Source organism: Condylura cristata, unplaced genomic scaffold (genome assembly GCF_000260355.1).
Source record: "Condylura cristata isolate star-nosed mole 26May11 unplaced genomic scaffold, ConCri1.0 scaffold00025, whole genome shotgun sequence".
Classification (NCBI taxonomy): domain Eukaryota; kingdom Metazoa; phylum Chordata; class Mammalia; order Eulipotyphla; family Talpidae; genus Condylura; species Condylura cristata.
In genome coordinates, this window is record NW_004567126.1 from 17,688,268 (window position 1) to 17,710,534 (window position 22,267).

Below are 22,267 nucleotides of genomic sequence, written 5' to 3' on the forward strand. Positions count from 1 at the left end.
TGTTCCCTCCTGCCCACCAAAGGAAAACAGCTTCTGGTACAGGTGTCTTGGCTTGAATTGATTGACTTCTTGGATCCCAGTGGCTTGGGTAAAATCCTGATGGTAGAAGTATGAAGTGAAATGGAGTACTGACATTGAAGGGGCCTTCTGGATTTACCCTTTAGGTGGGAAACTTCTAGATGTGTAAGGCCTTAGTTACAGATTCTCTCATCTAGATTTTTATCTCTGATTAGTGAGTAGGACACTCTGAAAGAAAAAACAGCAGCTGGATGTTTACACCAACAACTAAATGAGTGTTTTGGGCATCAGTAGGTGCTATATTCAGGCCATCAACTCTCATGGCTGTTAGTAATAATAAACACTGCCAGAGAACCTAGTCGGAGCCCTTTGAGTAAAATTCTACCTCCTAATTAATACATTTAGCCTATCTGATCATTTCTGAGCATTTATATATAACTCATTTCAAAAGTCAATGTGAACATTAGGGTGAACAAAGTTACAGAAGTGGTTTGTCTGCTCCAAGAGCAAAAGGCTAATAAAAACCATACAGAATCCTGCTTGTGTTTCTGTCCCTCTCTCCTGAGATGACATCAGACAATGATTTAATGGAAGCCATCTTGGGAAGAGAAACAGAATTGGGTTTGAATCTTTGCCTTCCACTATGAAAGAGTTCCCTTTCACTAGCTGTGGAATTTGGATGTGTCATGTAATTTCCAGAAGCCTTCTTTTTCTCTCTTGAAAAATAGCAATATTTAATTCAGAAGGTTATTATGAGGATTAAGTAAGCTAAGTAAACAGGCTTTGCTGCAGTGACCAGCCAGCTCTTGATCTAAATACTAACACCTACCAAAATAACATTTTTGTAAACCCACCCCATCTGTCCAGACTTCCTATATCACAATCAATCTGCATGTAGAGCTATCATTTGTTGACCTTCAAGCCATTAGGAATTTTCCACATTTTTAAAAAGATTTATTTATTTATTTATGTATACAGAACTGGGGTACAGGCCAGAAGTGCAGGAGCGGTGAGAGGACTCACCAGAGACAGAGTGGGGAGCAGAGCAGGCCGACTGGCGAACTACACTGCTGAGGGGAGCAGTGGGCCCGTCGGGAGAGGTCTGCCGCACCATTGGTATCACCTCCCGAGCGGGGATCGAACTCATCCTGAAGTGGCTTTAGCTTCTTAGCGCTGTGCTTTTACCCGCTGCACCACCAGGGAGGGCCCGAATTTCTCACATTTTTAAAGCCACTCCTTAAAGTGATATTTTCAGTTTTGCTGGCCAGTAAGGAGGAACCTAAATTTGATTTTGATTACTTTGGTAAGAAAATCGCATTTGTTCTGAGCAAGTACCACCTTGACAGGCTTATATTGAAATAGAACACACACCAAGTTTTGGTCATTTTATTTTGAAGCAGAAATCACTTTTTGAAGATAATGAGGAGAGAAGGGAAAAGGCTGACTGATTATTACAGAGCTGGTCTAGGAGTCAGGAGGTTGAATTCTTCTAACCTTTATAAAAGACATGTAGACAGCTGGAAGAAGCATACCTGCTGATTAGAACCAACTCTCCACCAACCTGTGAATATTATCAACCTGTGCTCCCCACTAGGTACATCCTCAGTAAAATAAACGGAGTCATCTTTTTGCCTGATATAAATTATTAAGTTGTTGTATGCAAAGTTGCTTTAAATCAAGGGTGTATTAGCATATTCCTGCCACTCAATTTCAGACCTGCAGCATTTTTACATGCATTTGCTCTCAGTTGAATTTGCTTCATTCATTCATGGCAACCAAACCAAATATGTGCAAAGAATCTTCAGCACTGTGAAAGAACAAGTAATGGAAAAGGCACTTTCTCTCCACTTTAGGAGACTTTCTGTGCTAGGGTGGAATTTGGGGCAAAGCTACATGTCAAGTACATATAATTTAATGTAGCTATAATTCAAAGTGGGAAGGGCCATAAAGAAAGTCTGAGAATGTTTACGAGGCAAGATTTTTTTTCTTCTTCCCTTGGGGGATGAGGGTCATTGAAGGCTTCACACATGAGATGATTTTTAAGGTGGATCTTCAATATGGGTTGGCTTTGGCAACGTAGAAATGAACGAGATGGGCATTCTAGGAGGAGGAAACTGCTAAAACAAAGACACAGAGGGCAAGCAATGGATAAACAGGACACACAGAGAGCAGCCATGTGAAGGACGATGAGTGAGAAAAGCGTCAGAAGACAGAAGGACCAAGCAGGGGCTGGACCAGGCAGGGCCTTCGACCCTCGGAAAATGAAGAAGTAGCAGATCTGCTGCTTTATTTGCAACAAAGAATCGTTAATAGTCAGCAGTGCAGGCTGACTTTCATTTATACTCCATGCTTATCAATAATTTGTCCATTTTAGGCAGAAAACAATTTTCAGAGAGGTCAGACAATGATAGTAACCCCAGCAATGTTATCCAGAAACAGGGGAAAAGGCCGGAGTGATCATGGAGTGTCTTCTTTCTTTTGAAATGGACCGAAGGAGCACTGACAGTAACCTGAGGGTCTGTATATTACTGGCCAACCTAACCACTCAGATCTTGCCAGTATTATTTTCTGGCTCCCTGAAAATTGTTTTCTGCCTAAAATGGACAAGTTATTGATAAGCCTGGAGTATAAATGAAAGTCAGCCTACATTGCTCTTGTACTTAGTGACTGTTTAATCGCACTATCACCAGATCCATTTAATGCTAAAGGAATTTTGCTTTGCGGGAAAGAGCAAAGGAGACAGCTCAGGTGTCTTATCACTCACCTGGGAATGGAGAAAAAAAAAAAAACACCTTTTACTTCATGCATCTACATCTATGTTTGGCTTAGAAATAAATTGCATCAAAGACCACTCAGTGAGAACTAAGCCACTCAAAGCCTGAATACTAACCCCAGCAATGTTATCCGGAAGCACAGAAAAAGGCTGAAGCGATAATGGAGAGCGTCTTCTTTCTTCTGAAATGGATGTAAGGAGCACGGACAGTAACCTGAGGGTCTGCACGAGCCACGAGCACACGCTCACGCACGCACGCACCACACACACACCAATTTAACTTCTATAAAAAGAGGGAAAGCAGGAATAAAAAAATGAGGTCTCTCTGTTTAGAACTATTTTTCATCTGATCCTCTTGAAGCTAGGTTTTAAAGTCCTGTCACATCTGAGCACCCAGCACACGTTTATGTTCCTCGTAACATAGCTTTGTGCTATTTACCTACTTGTAACTTCTCTTCTTTGACCTTCACATTTGACCAAGTTCTGGTGATTTAAACTGCTTTCCTATGCCCACTCGGTGCTATAGGATTACAGATGATGTGGAAATGGAAGTTACATTCTGTTATTTTTAATGGAAAAGCTACTAAGAATCTAATCAGAACAATCCAAGTAGAATAACTTCCCAGGCAGACTGCTTCTGCTATGGGTAACCAGAGGGCTTAATGGGCCAAAAAGGAAAATGGTTCTAAATGTTCCTGTACATCAAAAATGCAGGGTTTTCGGCCTGCATTAATTTTTCACATTGGTTACACACTCAGTTTTGTATTCACTCTCAGTTTTGTATTCATACTCCTTCGCCCCAATTTAAGACGTTTGATCTTTTATTTAAGAGCTCATAATCCACCTCAGACTATTTTATTGCTCATACCAGTTCATCTTCCTGTATTTTTAGGACTAGGCTTTTTGTCTCTGCAGGTAATCTCACTCATCCAACCTAAAAGAAGCCCAGGGTGATAGCCCTGAAAATCTCTGCACAGTGTTGCCAGCGAGCAGGAAGAAGCATAACAAGAGAGAAGTCAGAGTCCCCTAAAAAGGAATGCTGTGAGTAAAAGCAAAACAAGGTGTCAACAAGTCATCTCGTCAGAAGAGCACTGAATTCATCAACATGAATTAACCATATTTCACGCCAAGGGAGATAAAGCAAAATCTTGGTTTTTAGACATCAAAAAAAAAAAAAAAGAAAAGAAAAAACAAAAACCCAAAGGCACCAACAGTTCCATTTCTTCACACTCAGCTTATCTCAAAGATCTAGCAGTTTTAGCCCCTCAGAATTTCTACATGGTTTATATTTGAAATCATAAACTTGAGTACTTTGATATTTTGTGCTATACGTTCACTGTCTCTTACAGGTAAAATCTGTCTTGCCAGAGACCAGCTCATTTCCTGTACTTGTTCATTATTTCCCATGGACTCTAATGAGGTGCTAAGGTGAGGAAATCCCTTCTCAAGGTCACTCATGAAGCTATGACAAAGCACCAACAGGAGGAGCAGTCTTTGGTGTTTGTTCCCCTCCGCTGCAGTCAAAGGAGAAGACGACATTGGGCCGAGGTGGTGTGGGTGAGGCTCTGTAGATAATTCCCTGCCAGGTGGGCCACTGCACTTATGCGTTTGACCTCCACGAGCCTCTACACAGTCTACCCTGTAAATGGAGTCAAGTCCTCAGACTCAGCATTGTTCACAACATGCCGCTCCCTGGCTCACTTCGGTAAACCCCAGCCAGTGAAATATGTGGGTGTATGTGCTGCAGATATGAAGATGGGCAGAGTGCACGGCCGACTGCTTCATGCCTGTGTGGGATACTCAGCGCTCTTGCCGTGTCTGGTCAGAGAGGTGGTTTCCACTTCTCTTGCCTTCGTCGATGCCTTGCTTGCTTGATCTCAGCACTAGCTCTATCACCACTTGTTCAATGGTAACAGTAGACTTGTGTCATTCCTTCTTCAGATTCAGCAATTAGTATGAAATGACTGAAGTTTGGACGCGAACGCACAACCAGTAGTGACAGCGCTGCCCGCTGGCCCTGAAAGGGGCTATTGACACCCTCAGTCCTGAGACTTTGTCTTTCCCATGAGAAGAGATGTTGAAGACCTGTTCTCACTGATCTCTGAGGCTTGTAGGATGACCAGGTTGTCAGCCTCGGAGAGTGCTCCCTACTGAGGTGATGGGAGGGATGCTGCCGGTGGGGAAAATGTCACCTTTCACAGAAAGGTTTATTTTCTCTCTTTGAGAAGGCCCCAATAGAAAGCACTAGCTTAAAGCAAAATCTTTCTGAAAGAATTCCTTTGATTTTTCCAAACAGACCTCTTTGTTATTTATCCCCAGAGAGCTGACAACCAGTCAGGGAATCAAATCTCCCTTATCGTTTCCAGACTGCTTTACGTTGCTGCACACACCCCACGGGTGGGAGGGCCACAAATGTTCTCTCAAGCTTTGCTCCAACTACCAACCTGCTGGGTCTGAAATGCCCAGCTCATTTTGGCTGCACGCATTTGACTCCCGTACCATGGGGAAGCCCCCCTTGGATTCCGAAAGAAAACTAAACTCCTTGGAATCCCAAACTAATAAATGTTCACAGAGTGGGCCCAGGAGGATTGGTTATCATGATATTTCAGTCTCACCTAACCAATAAGAGGGCTGGCTGGCAAGTTCCCAGGATGAATATTCTCCTACGAGCATTGGATTAGAGGAAGCCAAAGATTTTCGGCCATCTACATGCTCAATTTACACCCCACCTGGGTTCTGAGGTAGAGCTCTTGTGACGGTTGGGGCCCTGCAAGGCAATTAAAAGAAATAAAGCAAAGTATTATATTTTAATTGATGTAATCTTCAAGCTCCCCATGGAATCTGAGGTGGTATCTGACTAGAGTTACCCTGGGTATCAATGGATGGCTATTCTGTGAAAGTGCATTTAGGAAGACAAAACCCTCCCAACTTCATTAACATGTGTATCCAGGGGCGAGGGGGTTGGGGGGCTGGTTCGGAATCCCAGTACAAGTTGAAAGAAGCCACCTAGGCTTTTCCGAGAAGTGGAAAAAAAGCTGAAGGGGTGGAGGAATGGAGAAAGCGGTGGAGAGAGGGAAAGAAAGAGAAGGGCAGGTGGAGGGGAAGACACAGAGTGCGTTGATATTTTTATTTGCTTTTTGAGTACCTGACTATGAGACACACCCAGCCAGACTTTCCAAACCCAAACAGTTTTTACCCATCACTAACATCTCAGGGTTTGTTTCTGTTTTATTGTAAATATTCCAGTTGAAGAAAGGTAAACAGACAAGAAAAAACTGCTTCATACAGTATACAGAGTCAGATAGAAAATACAGAATGGAAAAGAAAGCTGACAACCAACAGATAAAAGTGGAGACAAAACAAGGAAGAGAACTAGCTGGCTTTGAACGCACTCACCAGCAGGACTGAGGTGTGGGATGGTCTCAGCAGCTAACAGAAACTCTCTAGTGCTGTCAGTCTTAGCTTTTTCCACACACTGAAAGAAACAGACTTAATAAATGATTCATGGGGACATTTATTTCACTAATCCATTAAAAAAAAGTTTGCTATTGATCAACATTTCCTGCTCATAAAAACGAGTTTGTTTTAAAAAAAGCAACCCTTCCTGCCCCAAATGTGATGGATTGGAGATCCCATTTGTCAGTAGCAAGGCAGGAGCTATGGGTCAGAGCAGGGTGGCACCATGAGGGTCTGCGATCAACGGACCTTATGGTACCCATTCCCACCAAATCCACGTTCTTCCAAGAGGCTTGAGGCAAGGTTTAAAAAAATACTTAGGTCCAGCACAGCTTGCCATCATATGATGGTTAAAGAGGAAAAAGGACTCAAATTCATGAGAGAGAAGAGGTCAGTCTACGACAAAACTGGCATCCTCTAGAGAAATAATCAGAGTGCCATTCGGCCCCCAGGAAGGCAGCTCTAGCTAACTGACCTGGCTGAAAGAGGATGCTGGTATGCTCGTCAAATGGCAAAAACATGGAACTGAGCTCATCATTTCCCCAAGGTATCTTTATTTTCAGAACAGAAATAATGTGAGGACAATGTAATTCAAGGTGGTGGTGTTGGGGCTATTTCCTCCCTCTGAATTTTTGAAGTTTACAATCAGAAATTGCATAGAATTTGTTTTCCATCAGAAAATGAAAACTCTGTGTGACTCTCCCAACTGGTGAAGCCAAGCAAAGGTCAAGCAGCTGTTGGGGAGCCTCCCCCCTACCACCCAATGGGCACTGCGGACTCCAGGCCCTGCAAACATCCCCCAAGGAGAAAGTCACCAGCAGTCCTCCCGGAGCCTGGAAAACATCAGTGACTGAGTTTGTACATGAAAGAGAAATTAAAGGCCTTTCCTACAGTCACACGAGTTGGGGTATTTCTGCCCACACTGAGGTTAGGACTCAAGAGTGAGTTTCTCGTTCCCAGACCTGTAGATAAGCAATGAGACTTTCCCTCTCTGGCCCAGGAACCTGGCAAATTCTTACTTACTTAAGGTTTTTCCACTTAATAAACACATATGCACACACACACAAATACATACACACACATACTTGCACCCAAGTTTCACGTCTAATAGCAAGAAATCACCTGTGACAGCCTTGGGTAGGGGGTCGGGGAGGGCCGGCTTTAGAGGCAGCTACTGAGTTTGGTTAAGAAGAGATGCAGGTGATAAAGTATGCACCACACCCGCAGGAAGCCCCGTCCCCACTCCCCTGTGGACAGCACGTTCAGTGTGACGCCAAGACCATGGTATGGGGAGCTGGATTGACCCCCCCCTCCTTAAACGGGGCCCCTGGATCCTTTGTGTCTTCTGCACTCCTCCCCATCTTTCTTCTTCAGTGATGACATTCACAAAAGGCCAACTGCAACCTAACCATAGTGAAAGTCAGAAAGAGAAAGGGAAAGACATGTTCACCCCTGAAGATCCAGGCATGTCAAGGTCTCTGAGTTCATTGGTTTTTGGCATTTAAAAAATTACTTGAATGGATTTTTATTTGAAACTCTCCACCACATTCTTCCCCAGACCCTTTTATGTTTTTCCGGTGCCCCCCAGCCAGCACATAAAAGAGAGTTCAGCACCTGAAATCTGATGCACTGGCAGCGGTCAGTACCCTAAAATTTAGGAAAAAGGAACAGGGATTATTTAGACTTTCATCCCCTAGTCCAGGGCCCGCCCTCCCCCACAACACAACAGAACAAAATGAATAGAATTGCAAAGACAACAAAGAAGAAGAAAAGGGGGGCAGAAAAGTGAAAACAAAAGAAAAGAACATTCAACAGAGCTCTAGGAATCCAGAAAAGAAAAGCTTCCCCGTTGAGTTTAATTTTTTTTTCCCTGTAAGAACTAGACCCAGGGTACAAGGACGCCCTCCTAGGGGAAGTACTGCTGATGACTTCACCAATTCACTGCACTTGTCTGGGGCAGGGCCCCCACCCGCCCCAGACCGCTATTTTGGCTGGAGGGAATGGCCCGCTCGGAGATCGGTCCTTGCGGCCGGAGGAAGAGCGTCCTTCACCACGTCTCTGGGTGGGCACAGGGCCCAGAACGGGGCGCTGTCTCTGGCTGGGGCGTCAGGCTCTTTGATCTTTTTGTCAAGTTACTGGGTCCCAAATCCGCAGGGAAGTGTGGACGCTGTACAAGTCCGGGCTCCCGGCCGACAGCGGCGCCTGCCCAGCCGCTCTCACCCCCCCACCTGGCCGCCAAGTGTCCTGTCCGCCCGTGCTACTCGGGCTCGCTGCTGTTGGTGGTCTTGTCCCACTCCAGGCTCTCTTCGCTGCGGGCCGGCGAAGGCCGCGCCCTCAGGCCCTGGAACCGACGGCACTCTGGGCAGACGCGGATGTGTGTGCAGCCGCGGGCCACCAGGGCGGCCTCCTGGGCCAGTCTCTGTGCCAGCTGATCCGGGTCCCCGGCCCCGCACAGTTTGCCATTGCTGAGCGTCACCGTGCCCCTGGGCCGGCGTTCCTCAGGGATGGGGGGTCGGGGTGGCGGCACCCCAGAGCGCCGCCGGCGCGGGTGGGCACTGTCCTGACACAGGATGATGCTGCGCAGCTCCGTCACCATCTCCTGGCAGACAGACACCTGCAGAAAAGGAGGGGGTCACAGGTCAACCTCTCAGAACTAGCCCCGCACCCCTTGAGTCTGTTGTGTGTGTGTGGGGGGGAGGGGGTTGTGGGGGTGAGAGAGGGGGAATGGTGAACGGGCTGCGGACACAGAATCATATCATCTTGGGTATGAAGATTACAGGAAGGCCTTTCAGTCCATCTCCTCCCATCTCCTCCCTCACTTAATTCATCCTTTCCCATACAATAATGTTCAACTGTCCTACAACTTCACTCTCAATCTTTTGTGTTTCACCTTCAGAGGCTATGACTGCAGGGCATTGAAAAAGAGCCATGCCTTTTTTTTTTTTTTTTTTTGCATATTTCTGTTCAATGTTGTGTCCTTCTACTGACAATTCCTCTTCTGAAAATTTCATCCACGGATCCCAGTTAAATATGGACCTTGACGAGTAGGAAATAAACTACGCCTTTTTTTGCATTTCAGTCTTTTAAGTGCTTGAAAATGCTACCATGTCTCCATCAACAGTTTGTGCAGGCTAAAGATTCTCATTTCTTTTAATTAACTGGTGAGAGCTGGAAAGGATGCATAGTAATAACATTGGTAACAACAAAAACACCAGCGACCACTATCCCCACTCTACAATCTCCTAATAGGAAACCTTTGGGGTCAGCTGTGTTTCAGAATATTTAGGATTCCAGAAAGGTAACACGATCTATTATCATCACACCCAGGAGCATCTGCGGCAGACCTGATATTCAGATATGAATATTTGTAGCAAAATGTATGCAAATTGGCACTGAATGAGGGACATCACCCAAGTTCATGCCAAGCTTTATGTATTTACAACAAACTTATAAAAACCTTGGAGTTTCCTACAGAATTGGGGATTAAAAATCATGAATTTATACTACTACTTCTGCTACTACTATTATACTTATTTCACAGATGTGGAATGGGAGGCTCAGAGAAGTTACATATCCAGCTACAAGTTACTCAGCTAACAAATAGCTGACTGGTATTTGAAACCACACATACTTCCTTCAAGAGTGTGCAGCTCTCTGCTCTTTTGGAAAGGACACTTTCTCTGAAAATGATGGAGAAGCCTATTATTTTCTTCTTGTTCTTTCTTCCAGTCTTCCGGTTCTATCAACAAGCCAGCTCAAGTCTTTATCTTTGTTTCAGCTCTTGGGAGTACCATAATTCCTCGCTGAGTTCTTCAAGGTCTATCCAGACAATGGATAAACTCTTTGGTGAATAACCAAACGTCCACAGATTCTCTACGTAAAGCAGCTGACAGATCTAGGATTAAGGCCTGAGTTAGCAGAAACTGTAGGCAAGTCACAGCATGTGCCTGATGTCTTAACCTGTGACAAGAATATAACAACCTATCTTAATGGACTGTCAACTGCTACCAAGAACTGGGCTTTGTAGTGGAAATGCAAAGACAGAAGACCTTGTCCTTACTTCAAAGCAATGTAACGTCTATTAGCCAAAAGGATACAAAAAAGGTCTGTATCTTATTCACACAGTGAATAAGTGCTCTGTGCTTAGGCTATCATGGTAGCAGAAGGGAAGAGGTGAGCTTGACTGGTCAAATGGAGAAGGCAGGAGAACTGGGGGAGGTGTCAAAGTGGCATTACTATTTAAGGAGTAGACAAAGGGAGACAGGGAAGAAAGCTGGAGAGAGAAGTAGGAAGGGAACAGGCAACACAGGGAGGAGCTTATGGAAGGAACTGTCTGCTTCATCAAGGGGCACACTGAGGTTCGGGAAGGCCCACTAATGTTTGTCCATTGGAACAGGTCAGATCTCTTGACAGTGATCTGAACAGGTCAGATCTCTTGACAGTGGAGAGAAGCCAGACTGTTTGAAGTGAGGACTAAATGAGAGGTGAGAGGAAGCGTTATGTCACTTTGGTTTGGGAGAGGGCAGAGCTGGGCGGGAGCAACAGTAATATTGCTATGATTTAAAAACATGGAATAAGCTTGGGCATCTTTTGGGATTTTGGTGAGAGGGGATGGAAGAGGTAAAGGGGAGACATAGGGTTGTCCCAGAGTAGCTGAGGAAAGATGGGGTGAAGGCAGGCCTGTCTGCTGAGCTGTAGGAATGGCTGTAGCTATGGGTAAATTTGTAGGTGGGTGTTTTCATCTGATTTCTTGATAAGGTGGGAAGTAAAATTAAACTCTACACACTAAAGGGCAAAGGGCATGAGGAGTGGGTGATGACATGGAAATCCTATGGGGAAGAGACTGAGCACAGGAGAGAAAAAACTTGAAGCAGTATTGTATCTCATGACCCTGGGAGGCTGGACTCCATGGATTCATAGGGCAGGCCAGTTAGGTATGTTTGAGCTGTCTCTCCAGCATCAATTAGGGAAGGAGGTTTAGAAAGATCCAGAGTTGGGAGACAGAGCTAGAGGTCAACGTACTTAAAAATCTAATGACACAATGGGCATGGATGGCTTCGGGCCTTCTTTTACATAGAATGGAAGAAGACCAGGATATGTCTTCCTTCTACTCAGACTCTTCCGTCTGTGCACAGCTCATATTATCCCAGATTCTAGACCACCAGTTTGGGAATGAAAATTATTTAAAATCCCTGAGAAAGAAGATTGACTCTTAAGCTTACATGAATTAGGATATAGCAAAGCATCTTTATATGTAAGGCAAAAACATTAAAATGGAAGAGCTAAAGCCATCATTTCCACTTAGAAATAACCCAATATTGTCACTAGTTTTCTTTTACCATATTATGTCTTAAGTTGTATAAGACGCTCTAGTTTATAAAACATTTTCCATATATTTATTTGCTAGACTGCTCCATAGAAGAATCTGAAGCCCACAGAAGCTAAGTGTCCTTTCTGTGGCTGTTTATTAGTATGATGGGGCTTTGACCAGGTCTCCTGTCCCAGAGAGTAGGGTTCTCCCCACCACAATGACCTGTCTTGTCTGGCAATTTATCTGGAGTGACTTTGTATGTGCCTGAGCTCGTGAGCTCTGCCCTGTGTACCAACACTTTGGTTTATATCCCCTTGCAGGCTTACCTCAGTAGCTTCTGAGTGTCGAAGAGTCCATAAAAACTCCAACATAGCCATAAAAATGGCCACAATTAAGCCACAAATAAGAACCACGAAGATTCCACCAATATTCTCCATTCCCAGTCCTAGAAAAAGAAAAATTAACAAAAAATAGTGTGAAGATTAGAAGCTGTAATCGTTTCACCAGAAATGTTGAAATGTTAGTCTTGTAGAAGCTTTAGACACATATTCCTTGAAAGCTAGAATTATTTCTTGGAAAAAAAGCAGCAGCTGGAGTCAAAGGCAGTGGAGGGGGTCTACCTGCAAATGGAGATGGTGAGATGCCCCCAAAGGGTATCTGGGGGTGATTGGCAAGAGCCATCTTAAGAATGGGGTTCAGGCGAAATGTGTTTTAGCCTAGAGAGACATGACACCGACACCTGTACGTTCTAGCAGCTTCATACAAATTTTAGTCATCTTCCTAGAGTGTTTGTGTGATAAAGCAGTTGTTTTAACCAAACTACAGCTGGGAAAAATTATGTTTACCCATCTGTGTCAACACACTTCTAGAACACTCGTCTAGAAGGTACACCTTTTCTTTCTTTTTAAATTTTATTTTATTACGATTGGCCTTCCCTTTTTCCATTGAGCTAGCATAGGTTTACAATCCCATCTATGATTTAGGGGACCAGGTGCACCTCCTCAGCTGTGTCACCACCCCACCCCACCCCCATCAAAGCACTCACACTCCATTACCCAAGAACACTGGGGCCCCCTCTCTCCTTCGTTCCTACTCCCATCAAGTCTCCCCATCTGTAGCCTCCATCTGCAGTCACATTTCTAGGGCCTGCTTGGGTTTAGCTCTGTCAGTTCCTTTGTTTTGTTTGTCCCAATTCCACATAGGCGTGAACTCACCCACTATTTGTCTTCCTTAGCTACTTGTAGTTACTTGTGGTTTCATTTCCACAGTGCCAAACATGGAGTGTAACGAGTCCTGGGGTCCTCTCAATAGCACCGGGAGTGCTTGTTTTGTAAGCTGCGCTGCCATGAGAAGCAGCGTGTGGTGTCACAGAAATCCAGAAATCTGGCCTTCTTTGTGCACCTTGGGAAGTCGGGAAACTAGTCTTGCTTAGCTATTTCAAGAAGCCTTGGGATGCCCCTCACAAAGCTTCTGAGGGCTGTCTGTTGGTTTTGGGGTTTCTTTGTAAAATAACACAGTGCAGTACAGCGCTGTCTCCACCAGCCGCCTGCCAGCCTAGCTCTGAGGCACACACAATGAGCTCTGTGCTGCAGTCTGCAGGTGCAGACTGCCAATTCCCAAGTACCTGTATAAATGTGAGGGCCTCTGTTTCGAATCACAAAGGCGGGGGATTATTCAAAAACTCAATGCTGTGAGGTTTGGAGTAGATTTTTATCTTCTAGGAGGAAGGAGCTTGCAGATCATTTGAACACCTATTCCTCTAACCTGGAACCTTTTGGGGAGAAGGCTTTGACCACAGGAGCTCATGATTCATAAGAATCTTGGGTGTGTATGTGTGTGGCAGGGGAAGCAAAAAGGACCCTGAGAGAGAATACACCAGTGATCTAGTTGGAGTGTGCAGGCCAGTGCTCCAGTCGTGGGTTTAGGGGTGGAGAACCGGCGGTCCTGGGAAGTGACTGATAATACTAGCATCCATCTGCTAAGGTACAGGGGTGTCCCAAGTGACCGATAAGGCATTATGAAACTCTCCTACCATTTCCTACTAACAGAGGTAGTTCTACTTGCTATAGGAAGTAGAACTAAGACTCCTCAAAGGACCTCTGCTTCCCTGCGTTTCAGCAGAAGGTATTTGTCTCCTCACCAGGTCCCATTCTGTCATCTTGGCACTAGCTGCCCTCCACCCCTGTCCTCCTCCAATTTTCTCCTTCCCACTGGCTCTTACCCTCAGCACAGACAGACACTCATAGTTCCTACTTCTTAAAGGGAAATTTAAAGAAACCTCCTTCTTCTCTCTCACTCTGTGCAGTAAACAGGCCTCTCCTCCCTCCCAGGCCCAGCTTTTAGACATGGTTGTCTGTATCAGAGCTATTTCAAGACATTCTAAAGCCCTTCAGTGCTTATATTTGGAAGTTCAGCTCACAGAACAGCAAACTGAAGAAAATGTGCTCACAATGCATGTTAAATGCATTTTAAAAATTTTGTCTCTGGTCTGAGTAGAAAGAAATAGTTAATTTGTAATTGGCTGATTTCTCCGCCATCACAGTGTATACGAAGAATGGCTGGAAGATGAGAAAAATCTAACCCAAAAATTTGTTTCTAAATGCAATGAAGTTTTTATGACTATTAAATTTAAAAATTAATGAAGTTGAAATAATGTTACATTTTGGAGATATTTAATTAAACATATCTTAATTTAATTTTGCAGTTTTCTCTTGGCATTTTGGAGCTCATAATATTTCTCAGACCTCGAACATAATTTTCGATGCTTGAAAAGCTTTTAGGCCCTAGGTATTCTGTCTGTGGTATCTGGAGGTGAAAGTGATTCTCTTCTGAATTCACTTTTGTTCTTTCAATTCACTTCTCATACCAGGCAATTTTGTCTTGCACCACTAAAGCCATCTCAACTCATCAAGGTCACCAAGGAACATTTACTTTTTAACCTATTGGACAGCTTCCTGTCCTGATCTCAAGAGCCCTCTTACAGCACTTGATGTGGTCAACCACACCCCCTTCTTGGCCTCTGACAAAGCCACTGACTTCTGTGCTCTCCTAATTTTTTCAATTGCCTTGACTTGCACTGGGGCACATTCTCTCATCATTTTCTTGCTTTTTCTTGCTTTTTTGCCTCTCCCCCATACACCAGCTGTCAGGTAGGTCCTGCTGATTTTACCTCCGAAACACATGTCAATTTCTCATTCTTCTTTCAATCTCTCCTACCACTTCTCTAGTTCAGGCCCCCATTGTTGCCTGCTTGAATAACTGCAAATTGTCTTTCTACTGGTAGCTGTGGTTCCTCAGCTCTACCCTCCACAGACCTGCCTGAATGACCTTTCTGAAATGCAAAATCTCAAGTGACACAGAAGTGTTGACAGTTCCCCAGTCTGACCTGTCCCTTTCCTCCTGTGTTAGCACCTCTGCTGAAACCCACCTCAGCTTCCAGACACACCTGGCTAACCCCATCCTTCTCTTTAAGATGTAGCTCAGAAGTGTGAGTCTGCTTATCCTAAGTTGCCTGTTCGGCCACCATTTTTGTTGTCTACAGTTCTGCATTCCTATACAAGGCCAGAACTTCCCAGCCAATCAGTTACAGGAGCCTAAACCTATCAAGCAGAAAGCTTGATCACCCAGGGAAGAGTATGCATCATAACGTATGACTGGGAACGCCGGGGGTGGGGGGTGGGGGGGCATTGACTGATGTATGACAAGGGACCCCAGAAGCTGTTCAGTGGAATGCCTTAATAAGATTGCAACTCTGGCTGGGGATCTTGGGCTTGGTCTCAATCTCAATACCGAGTCATCAAGCAGTTGACAAGCACAATCCCTAATACTACAGATGCCAGCAGCACATTTCCTAGCTTCACCCTCCATTTCTCTTTGTCCTCCTTCCCCCCTCACAACTGATGCTGTATGATGATTCTAAGAACAGAAAGGCCAAGATCTTGCCTTTTTGGCAGCATCCTGCATTCTACAGCTTGCTACATAACTCCTGTTTGTCAGTGTGATGTTGTCAATGCAACACAGAAGTCACTTCCTCTAGGCTGTATTGTCTTGTCTAGATCATACCTGCCCCTGCTAGATGCACTGATTTTGCGTTTCACTCATAACGCAGCATGAATCACTGTAACATTGCGTAAAGTAATACATTTGTCTAATTTTAATGATGCTCAGTCAGTGACGGATCGCACCCCGGGTGAGTGATAGGCTGGAATCTCTAGGTTTGTGTTTTTTTCAGTGGTGTCCCCCCGATGAAGACAAGGTGGCCTAATGATGCATTTCTGAGAATATATCTGCATTCAGTGACCCATGACCAACCTGGATTTCCCATTGGACTCTGAGTTCTTTGAGAAGGCCTAAGTCTTAGACAACTGCGAAACCCCTTTCCTGGTGCCCGGCCCAGAATAAGAGCCCAATAAATGTTGAAAGAATGAGCAGAAAGAAAAAAGATAAAGACATCCCAGAGATAGAAGCCTGTATTATCAAAAGCTTGTGATGTGGATAATTCCTAATTAAATTGTTTGAAATAATAGTAAAGTGTGACAGCTCTTGTTGAGAGCACCCAGCTTGGTCACAAAGGCAGATGGCCACGGCTGGACTGGGTGGCTGGCCAGAGTGGGACTGACTGGCAGAGACATGGGTAATCTCCAAGGAGGACCTGCTGACCATGGTGGGTCCTGGATGAGTTTCGGGCAAAGGGAGGGTTTTAAAGGGGCAGGTGATGTGTGTCGGCAGCACTTTGATTAGAGCAGGGAGAGCTTCCCAGAGCAGCTGCGGGTTTTGCAGGATGCTGGTGGAAGCCGTGAGTCACTGAAACCCCCCACCCCACCCCCACAACTTTCCTTTCCCACCTTCTCACAATGTGGCACGTTTATCATGGGTGCTGATTCCTGGGTGGGTGGCCTCCTCTCCCTAGGAGTGAGGCCTTTATACCACTTGTGCCTTGAGGAACTTACTGGAAAGTGGAAGTAAGAATAGATTGCTGGCAGAGTTAGAGTTGAGAAACAGATGGAGCGGGGAGAGGGGAGTGAGCGGTAGAATACAGCAGTTACATTTAACACCGTCACCAGCCATTCTCCTCAAAGGCAAATGCCTTCTCCTGCACACAGCCGTCCAGCCATAGGCTCTCTCTGAGCTCACAGACTTACAGATGCCACAGCACTTGTAAGGGGAAGCCATGGGTTCATCCCCGCCCTTCCGTTCTTCAGAGGGAACCACACAGGAGCCGCCAACACAGATGGGCCGCAAACTGGAATTTTCTCCTGACATTTGAGCCGTCAAGCTGCATCAGCTGAAATTGGATCAAAGTCTCCCCCCCACACCTGAATGGCTAAATATTAAGTTTGAAGTCACTCAGAGACTGACCACAGATTCAAATGTTAGCAGATAAATCCAAAGCAATAACTTTCTTTATCGCTAGTACTACAGAGAGCAGAATCAACCTGTAAGCTTGAATAGATTCAAATCTCCACCCATTCACCCACCCACTAGTTCTGCCTTCAGTTCTGATCAGCAAATAATCACTCACTGGATTCAAGGGCACAGATGTCTATGATCTTAAAACCCTTGCGTGTCTCTAGGTAACACTGGAAACTCTGGGCTGAGATGCAGGGATATGCCTTTTGAACAAGGGTGGGGGGTACAGTCTGGAAGGCAAAGAAAGAGACAGGTCACAGGAGCCCAGGAGGCAGACAAAGAGAGGACAGACTGGTGCCACTGTCTCATCAGGGACTGTGGGGCTCCTTGACGCCAGGCAACAAGTATTTCTTGAGAAGCTTCCATGAGCTGATCTCCGTGCTAGCTGCTGAAGCTCTGGGCAGTGTGCCACATTAAAAACATTTGACAAGAACGAGGATTCTTTGACCAATATGACTTTCCAGCACTTTCTCTTTCATCGTCACTTACATCTATGCAAATATATGAAAGGGTCCCACTACCACAGACTTATTGGTGTTAAGTAGCAACTTCATGCACCCATGTGTGAGCTGACCAGTATGACCTTCTGAGAAAATAGGAAGTGATTTGTCATGTTTGCACTGCTGACGACTGTGAAATCGTATGCCTGGTGTTTCTTGCATTCACAGTGACATCTGTCTCCTAGACCTAGCAGATTCTGGAGAGAGTGATGGGAGGAGAGTGGAGAAAAGGACGCAAAACAGAAGGGGGATGGGTGAGGCATTTGGTAAATTTTGCAATGTATCAAAACACAAGTTACTTCCTAATTTGTCAGACTTTAAGCTGGACACACTCTCTCATTTGATTACCATTAGAAACACTTAAAGAAGGCCCATATGATAGTTAAAGGCCCATATGATAGTTAAAGAAACGGAAATTCAGAGAACTTAGTAAGCTGCCCCAGCTTTCACAGCTCAGATGTGAAATCTAGAAAAATCCACTGCCAAGCAAATGTTCTTCAGACAAATAAACCTGGCTCTCAGGAGTGTTGATTATGAACAAGGTTACCATGCTAAGCATTGTAAATCAGTTCTAACCCTTGCCCTGTGAAATCTACCCCACTCTCGCCTCCAGCTTCCTGACAAGGAAACCTACGTCCCACCGCTAGTGAGGCTAAGTGTCTGGATCCAAAACTGGAGCCCAAGTCCTACCCCGCCCCACCCCAGCTCTCCCAACTCTGGGTCCCCCATGCTATAGGTATGGGTGACCAAACTCAGTCTGGCCTGCAAGGCCTGGATTCATTCCTGGAGACACTCCCCACTCCTAGCCATAGGGAAGAGGGTCCTATGTATGGCTTATTAGCTCAACTCCTCCTCTCCTTGAGGACATTATATCAAATGTTTGGATCAATGACTTACTGACTTCATCTCCGCTCCGTCTGCAGACCAAACTGGGCTACCATCTTTGTAATTCTGACCTCACTGATGGAGACACAGCGGACCACCGTCGCCTTGGTTCCTTATCATGCTTTCTGATGCAGTGCAGCTCTCAGCAATCAATCTGAGCTGATCAGGGGAAGGCTTCCTCAGCAAGCATCTCTCCCAGACACTCTCTAAACGCCTGTATTTACGGGTTTCTAGCCTTGGCTCCCTCCAGAGAAGCTAGAGAGCCAGGATAATCAACTGAGGCCTCTGAGAAAAAGAGAGAAATGCCCCTATCACCCCCTTCCCTATTGCTCACCCCCATTCTTGCTAAGATGTCTCACACTTTCCTTCTTGCTGTGCAGACAGCAAACTTCCTGCTGTCTAAGGATTTTATGAGTCAATGCCATCGGCCTCTTCTATCCCAGAACAGGGACCCTGATTTTCACAGCCTGGTGGTGTATTTCTGCTCCTTTGAAGTTCATTGTGAGCTTGTTTTTTCAAGATAAAGGTATTTAATTTCCTTGGAATTCACCCACTACCTTTTTGTCTAGCAATTGTTCTGCAAAGGCTTCGGTAATCCAATCCCTTTGAATTGGGATGCCGGCATCTGTGAGTGGCTAGCGATACTTCTTTTTATAGGCGTTGAGTGAGAAAATAAATAAAATAAGTGTTTATGAAAAGAAAAGGCAGAAGAAAATGGAGCAGCTTGGAATGAAGCCTGCTTCTTTTTGTCATTCTCCAGTCTTCCACATGATCAGCCATTTCGCTTTACGGTTGTGGATGGCGGTAGATGGCCACTGAGCTGGAAGCAAGGGGAGAGGGAGAAAAGGGGGTGATGTGATGTGGTTCTAGCAGAGCCAAGCAAGAGAGACCTGGCCAAACACCCACTTGAGATTGGTGGCTTCCTCCCAATGTTAGGATTCTTCTCTGGAATCTGGCAGGGACATTTGAGCTGCAACGGTGCATTAGAAGTGGGGGAGCACCAGATCCTTTTCTTAGAAATTTCTTCAACTTTAACAGGATAACAAAGTAGAAAAGGACTATGTTAGGCACTGCACATTGTCTGGTACATTCTAATTGAAACCAGAGTGCCTATAAACACTTTCCATTTCAGACATCTCTGGAAAAAGAGCACCGCCCCTCCTCTACCCCCATACCTTCACCTCCATTCCTCTCTGCCTGTTCCATATTTTTCTTCCTTCTTGTCGGGTAAATGAATTAACCAGGCTTTTTATGGCACAGGCCTCTGTGGCTATCACCTGTGGTCTTGATCATGTTATTGTAGAAGGCACATGGGAGTTTGGGTGCAGCACACAAGTACCTGATTGCAGACACCTTGGGTATGGGTGTGCAAGTATGTGGAAGTGTGCACACCTGGCCCTAGAGGCTGGGATAAAAGCAGCAGCAGGGAGCAGACAAGCGGCCTGACTAGAGAAGAGGCGAGACATGAGATGACGCGCAAGAGAGAACTCAGAGAAGAGAGCACAGATTCAGGGGGCACTGGGAAGTCTGGACGCCTGCCTGCCTCCCAGGCCCCTGCCAGGCCCGGGCCAGCCTCCCGCCTCATGTGCCTGTGGGCCCGGCTCCCTGAGAGAGCACTGAAGCCTGAAAGATGTACCGAGGGCTGTGGGACTCCCTTTATCCGTCTGCCCGGATGGAGAGTGAACCTGCCCTGTGCTCACTGGCACAACACTCCTTTAGGCACGTGTGAAAGCCACTGCTTTAAATCCCGAAGAACCTTCACCTAGGAGATGCTTTGGAAAGCAAATTAAAATGACTGTCCTTTGTTCAACTTAAGGCACAAGGAAAAATTATTCCTGGGACTCTGTTCCTGGACACCATCTAAAGACTTTAAGGGAGAGCTCTTTCAGGTCACGCTGGTCCTGTTTTTCTGCCACAGGAGGAGGTCTTGAGTGGAGGGTTATATTCCGAAAGTCTGATGGCTAATTTGCCAGAGAGCGAGAGCGAGCAGTAATGGCCCCCTTCCGCCAGACTAGTGCCTCCCACTTGGCTGGGGTTGGGCGTCACGTGGACTTTTGCTCGGCCAGGAAGCCTTTTAGCCTTTCTGAGTAATGTTTGTTTGGGCTTTAGCCATGGCCAAAATGAGGCCACGGCGTTGAACTGGCACTCACTGCCGTGGCTGGGATGGAGTCGGAGCCACGCGCTTGACGGTGAGTGCATCTTCCAGACTGTCCATCTTGGCCATTATGGCTTATCGATGCAGCTCAGCCTCTTGTTCCAAAGGATAGCCATATCGAGCGATTGAACATTTGTTGCTTGGTAGATGCCTAGTATCTTCTGAAGCCTTTGGGAGGTGGGCAAGATGATTTCCACGATGAATTTACCCTTTTCATCTGCTCAGTTCTCTGTGCCAGGAAACACTTGGCCCCATGGTGCAGAGGGGAGTAAAGACTCCTGGCTGCTTCGACCTATTTTCCCTGAGAGCCTGATCTCCCTGGACTCCCCTCTCTTCCAAGCCGAGTATCACAATGGACTTCCTAAACCTCCATAAGATCGAAGATTTTCCAAAATCAACCCCTGCAAAAATCATAACTCAATTTTTTTCTGTGAATATACCTAATTTCTACTCCAATTTCCACCTGATTGCCAAAAAGGTAGATGGTCTGGTCGTGTCAGGTTGAGGTGTTGTTACATGCAGTGTTTCCTCTGTCTCCCTTCACCCTAGGATGCACTGCAGTGCTGTGGCTGGAAAGGAGGTTCTGTGTCAGGACATGGGGTGGGGATCGATGTCTGGTCTTCATGCTGATTCCACCAGATTGCCAGTGTCCTTTTCTGGAGCCCGGGGAAACGAAGCCCTGCCACTGGGCCCTCTGGCTCTGGATCTCCAACTGCCATCTCCTTTGCCCTCACTGCACCAGGCCATGACACCCGTATTTTTGGGATCTTCCCAAACTCCAGAAGCAAGCAAAAATCTCTTTCTGTTTTGTGGCCCCTAGGAGTTATTTCTGCTACTCTCCATCTCCCGTCAGGGCACAAGGCTCCCTTTCAGGCTCTGTCCCACTGAATGTTCCTTTTCCATTCAGAAGCTCCCTGTCCTGGCCAGGGCATCTTTTCATCTGGTCTGCAGACTGGGGGAGTGGGGAGGGCTGGCCCTTTTATTTTTTTCTGCCTTTAATGTTTAGTGTCAACTTCATTCCAAGCTTCTTTCAGGTATTAAGTAGCCTTCTGTATTCCAAAAGACTTTTCTGGAAAATTAAAACCTTTGTAGTCAAGAAGGTGGTCTCTGTCATGAGGTGTATGAACTTTTATAGGAACTCAGAGAGCCAATGACACGAATCTTAGCTCCTCCAGAGGTCATGACTGTTCCCTGGGCCCAGGAAGCCAGGACAAGTTTAGATTCCCACCCCACAGCACCTGCTTCCGTCATTCCAGAGCTCACTCCAGAACCTTCAAGGTTCTGCACACTCAACACACTCCAACTGAGTCCAACTGAGGGCACTGTCAGCATGCCAAGGCATGGGCACAGATAAGGGGTGATTCTGGGTGTCTTTTCAGGACACTGATTTTGCTGAGAGTTGAGGTAGGGAAATCATGTTCACGTTAAACAGTCTAATACTAGAAGATGCAAAATACACATGCATTTTTAGGATAAAACTTTAAGGCAGTTCTAAGGATGTCCTGCTTTGGAAGATGTCCCCAAATCCCCAGAGCACTAACTTTATCTCCTCCGATACTAATTCCTCACACAGAAAAGTTTTGGGCATACTGGTTTGTAGTCCAAATATCTCTACCCCCTCTTTTCAGTATCCTTGTGACTCCAACCTTATCCTACTTACCCAAACCAATTTCTGAGTGTGGCACTATGCTCCACAACAGTCCTAAAGCGCGGACTCCCGAGGCAGGCTTTGTGGTGCAGCCAAATGTCTCTGTAAAGCC

General features: G+C 45.7%; 1 protein-coding gene across 2 annotated transcripts in view; it reads right to left on the bottom strand.

Annotated features, from left to right (window-relative positions):
* Window positions 1–5,909: 5,909 nt before the first annotated feature.
* Window positions 5,910–22,267, bottom strand: part of GRIK4 (glutamate receptor, ionotropic, kainate 4) — a 383,774-nt gene continuing 367,416 nt past the window's right edge. For both annotated transcript variants that reach the window (XM_012729818.1, XM_004689170.2), the window contains 2 exons: window positions 11,885–12,003; window positions 5,910–8,861 (listed from right to left, as the gene is read on the bottom strand). In XM_012729818.1, the coding sequence (XP_012585272.1) occupies window positions 8,505–8,861; window positions 11,885–12,003 (476 nt within the window). In that variant the 3' untranslated portion in view covers window positions 5,910–8,504. The remainder of the gene's footprint in view (window positions 8,862–11,884; window positions 12,004–22,267) is intronic.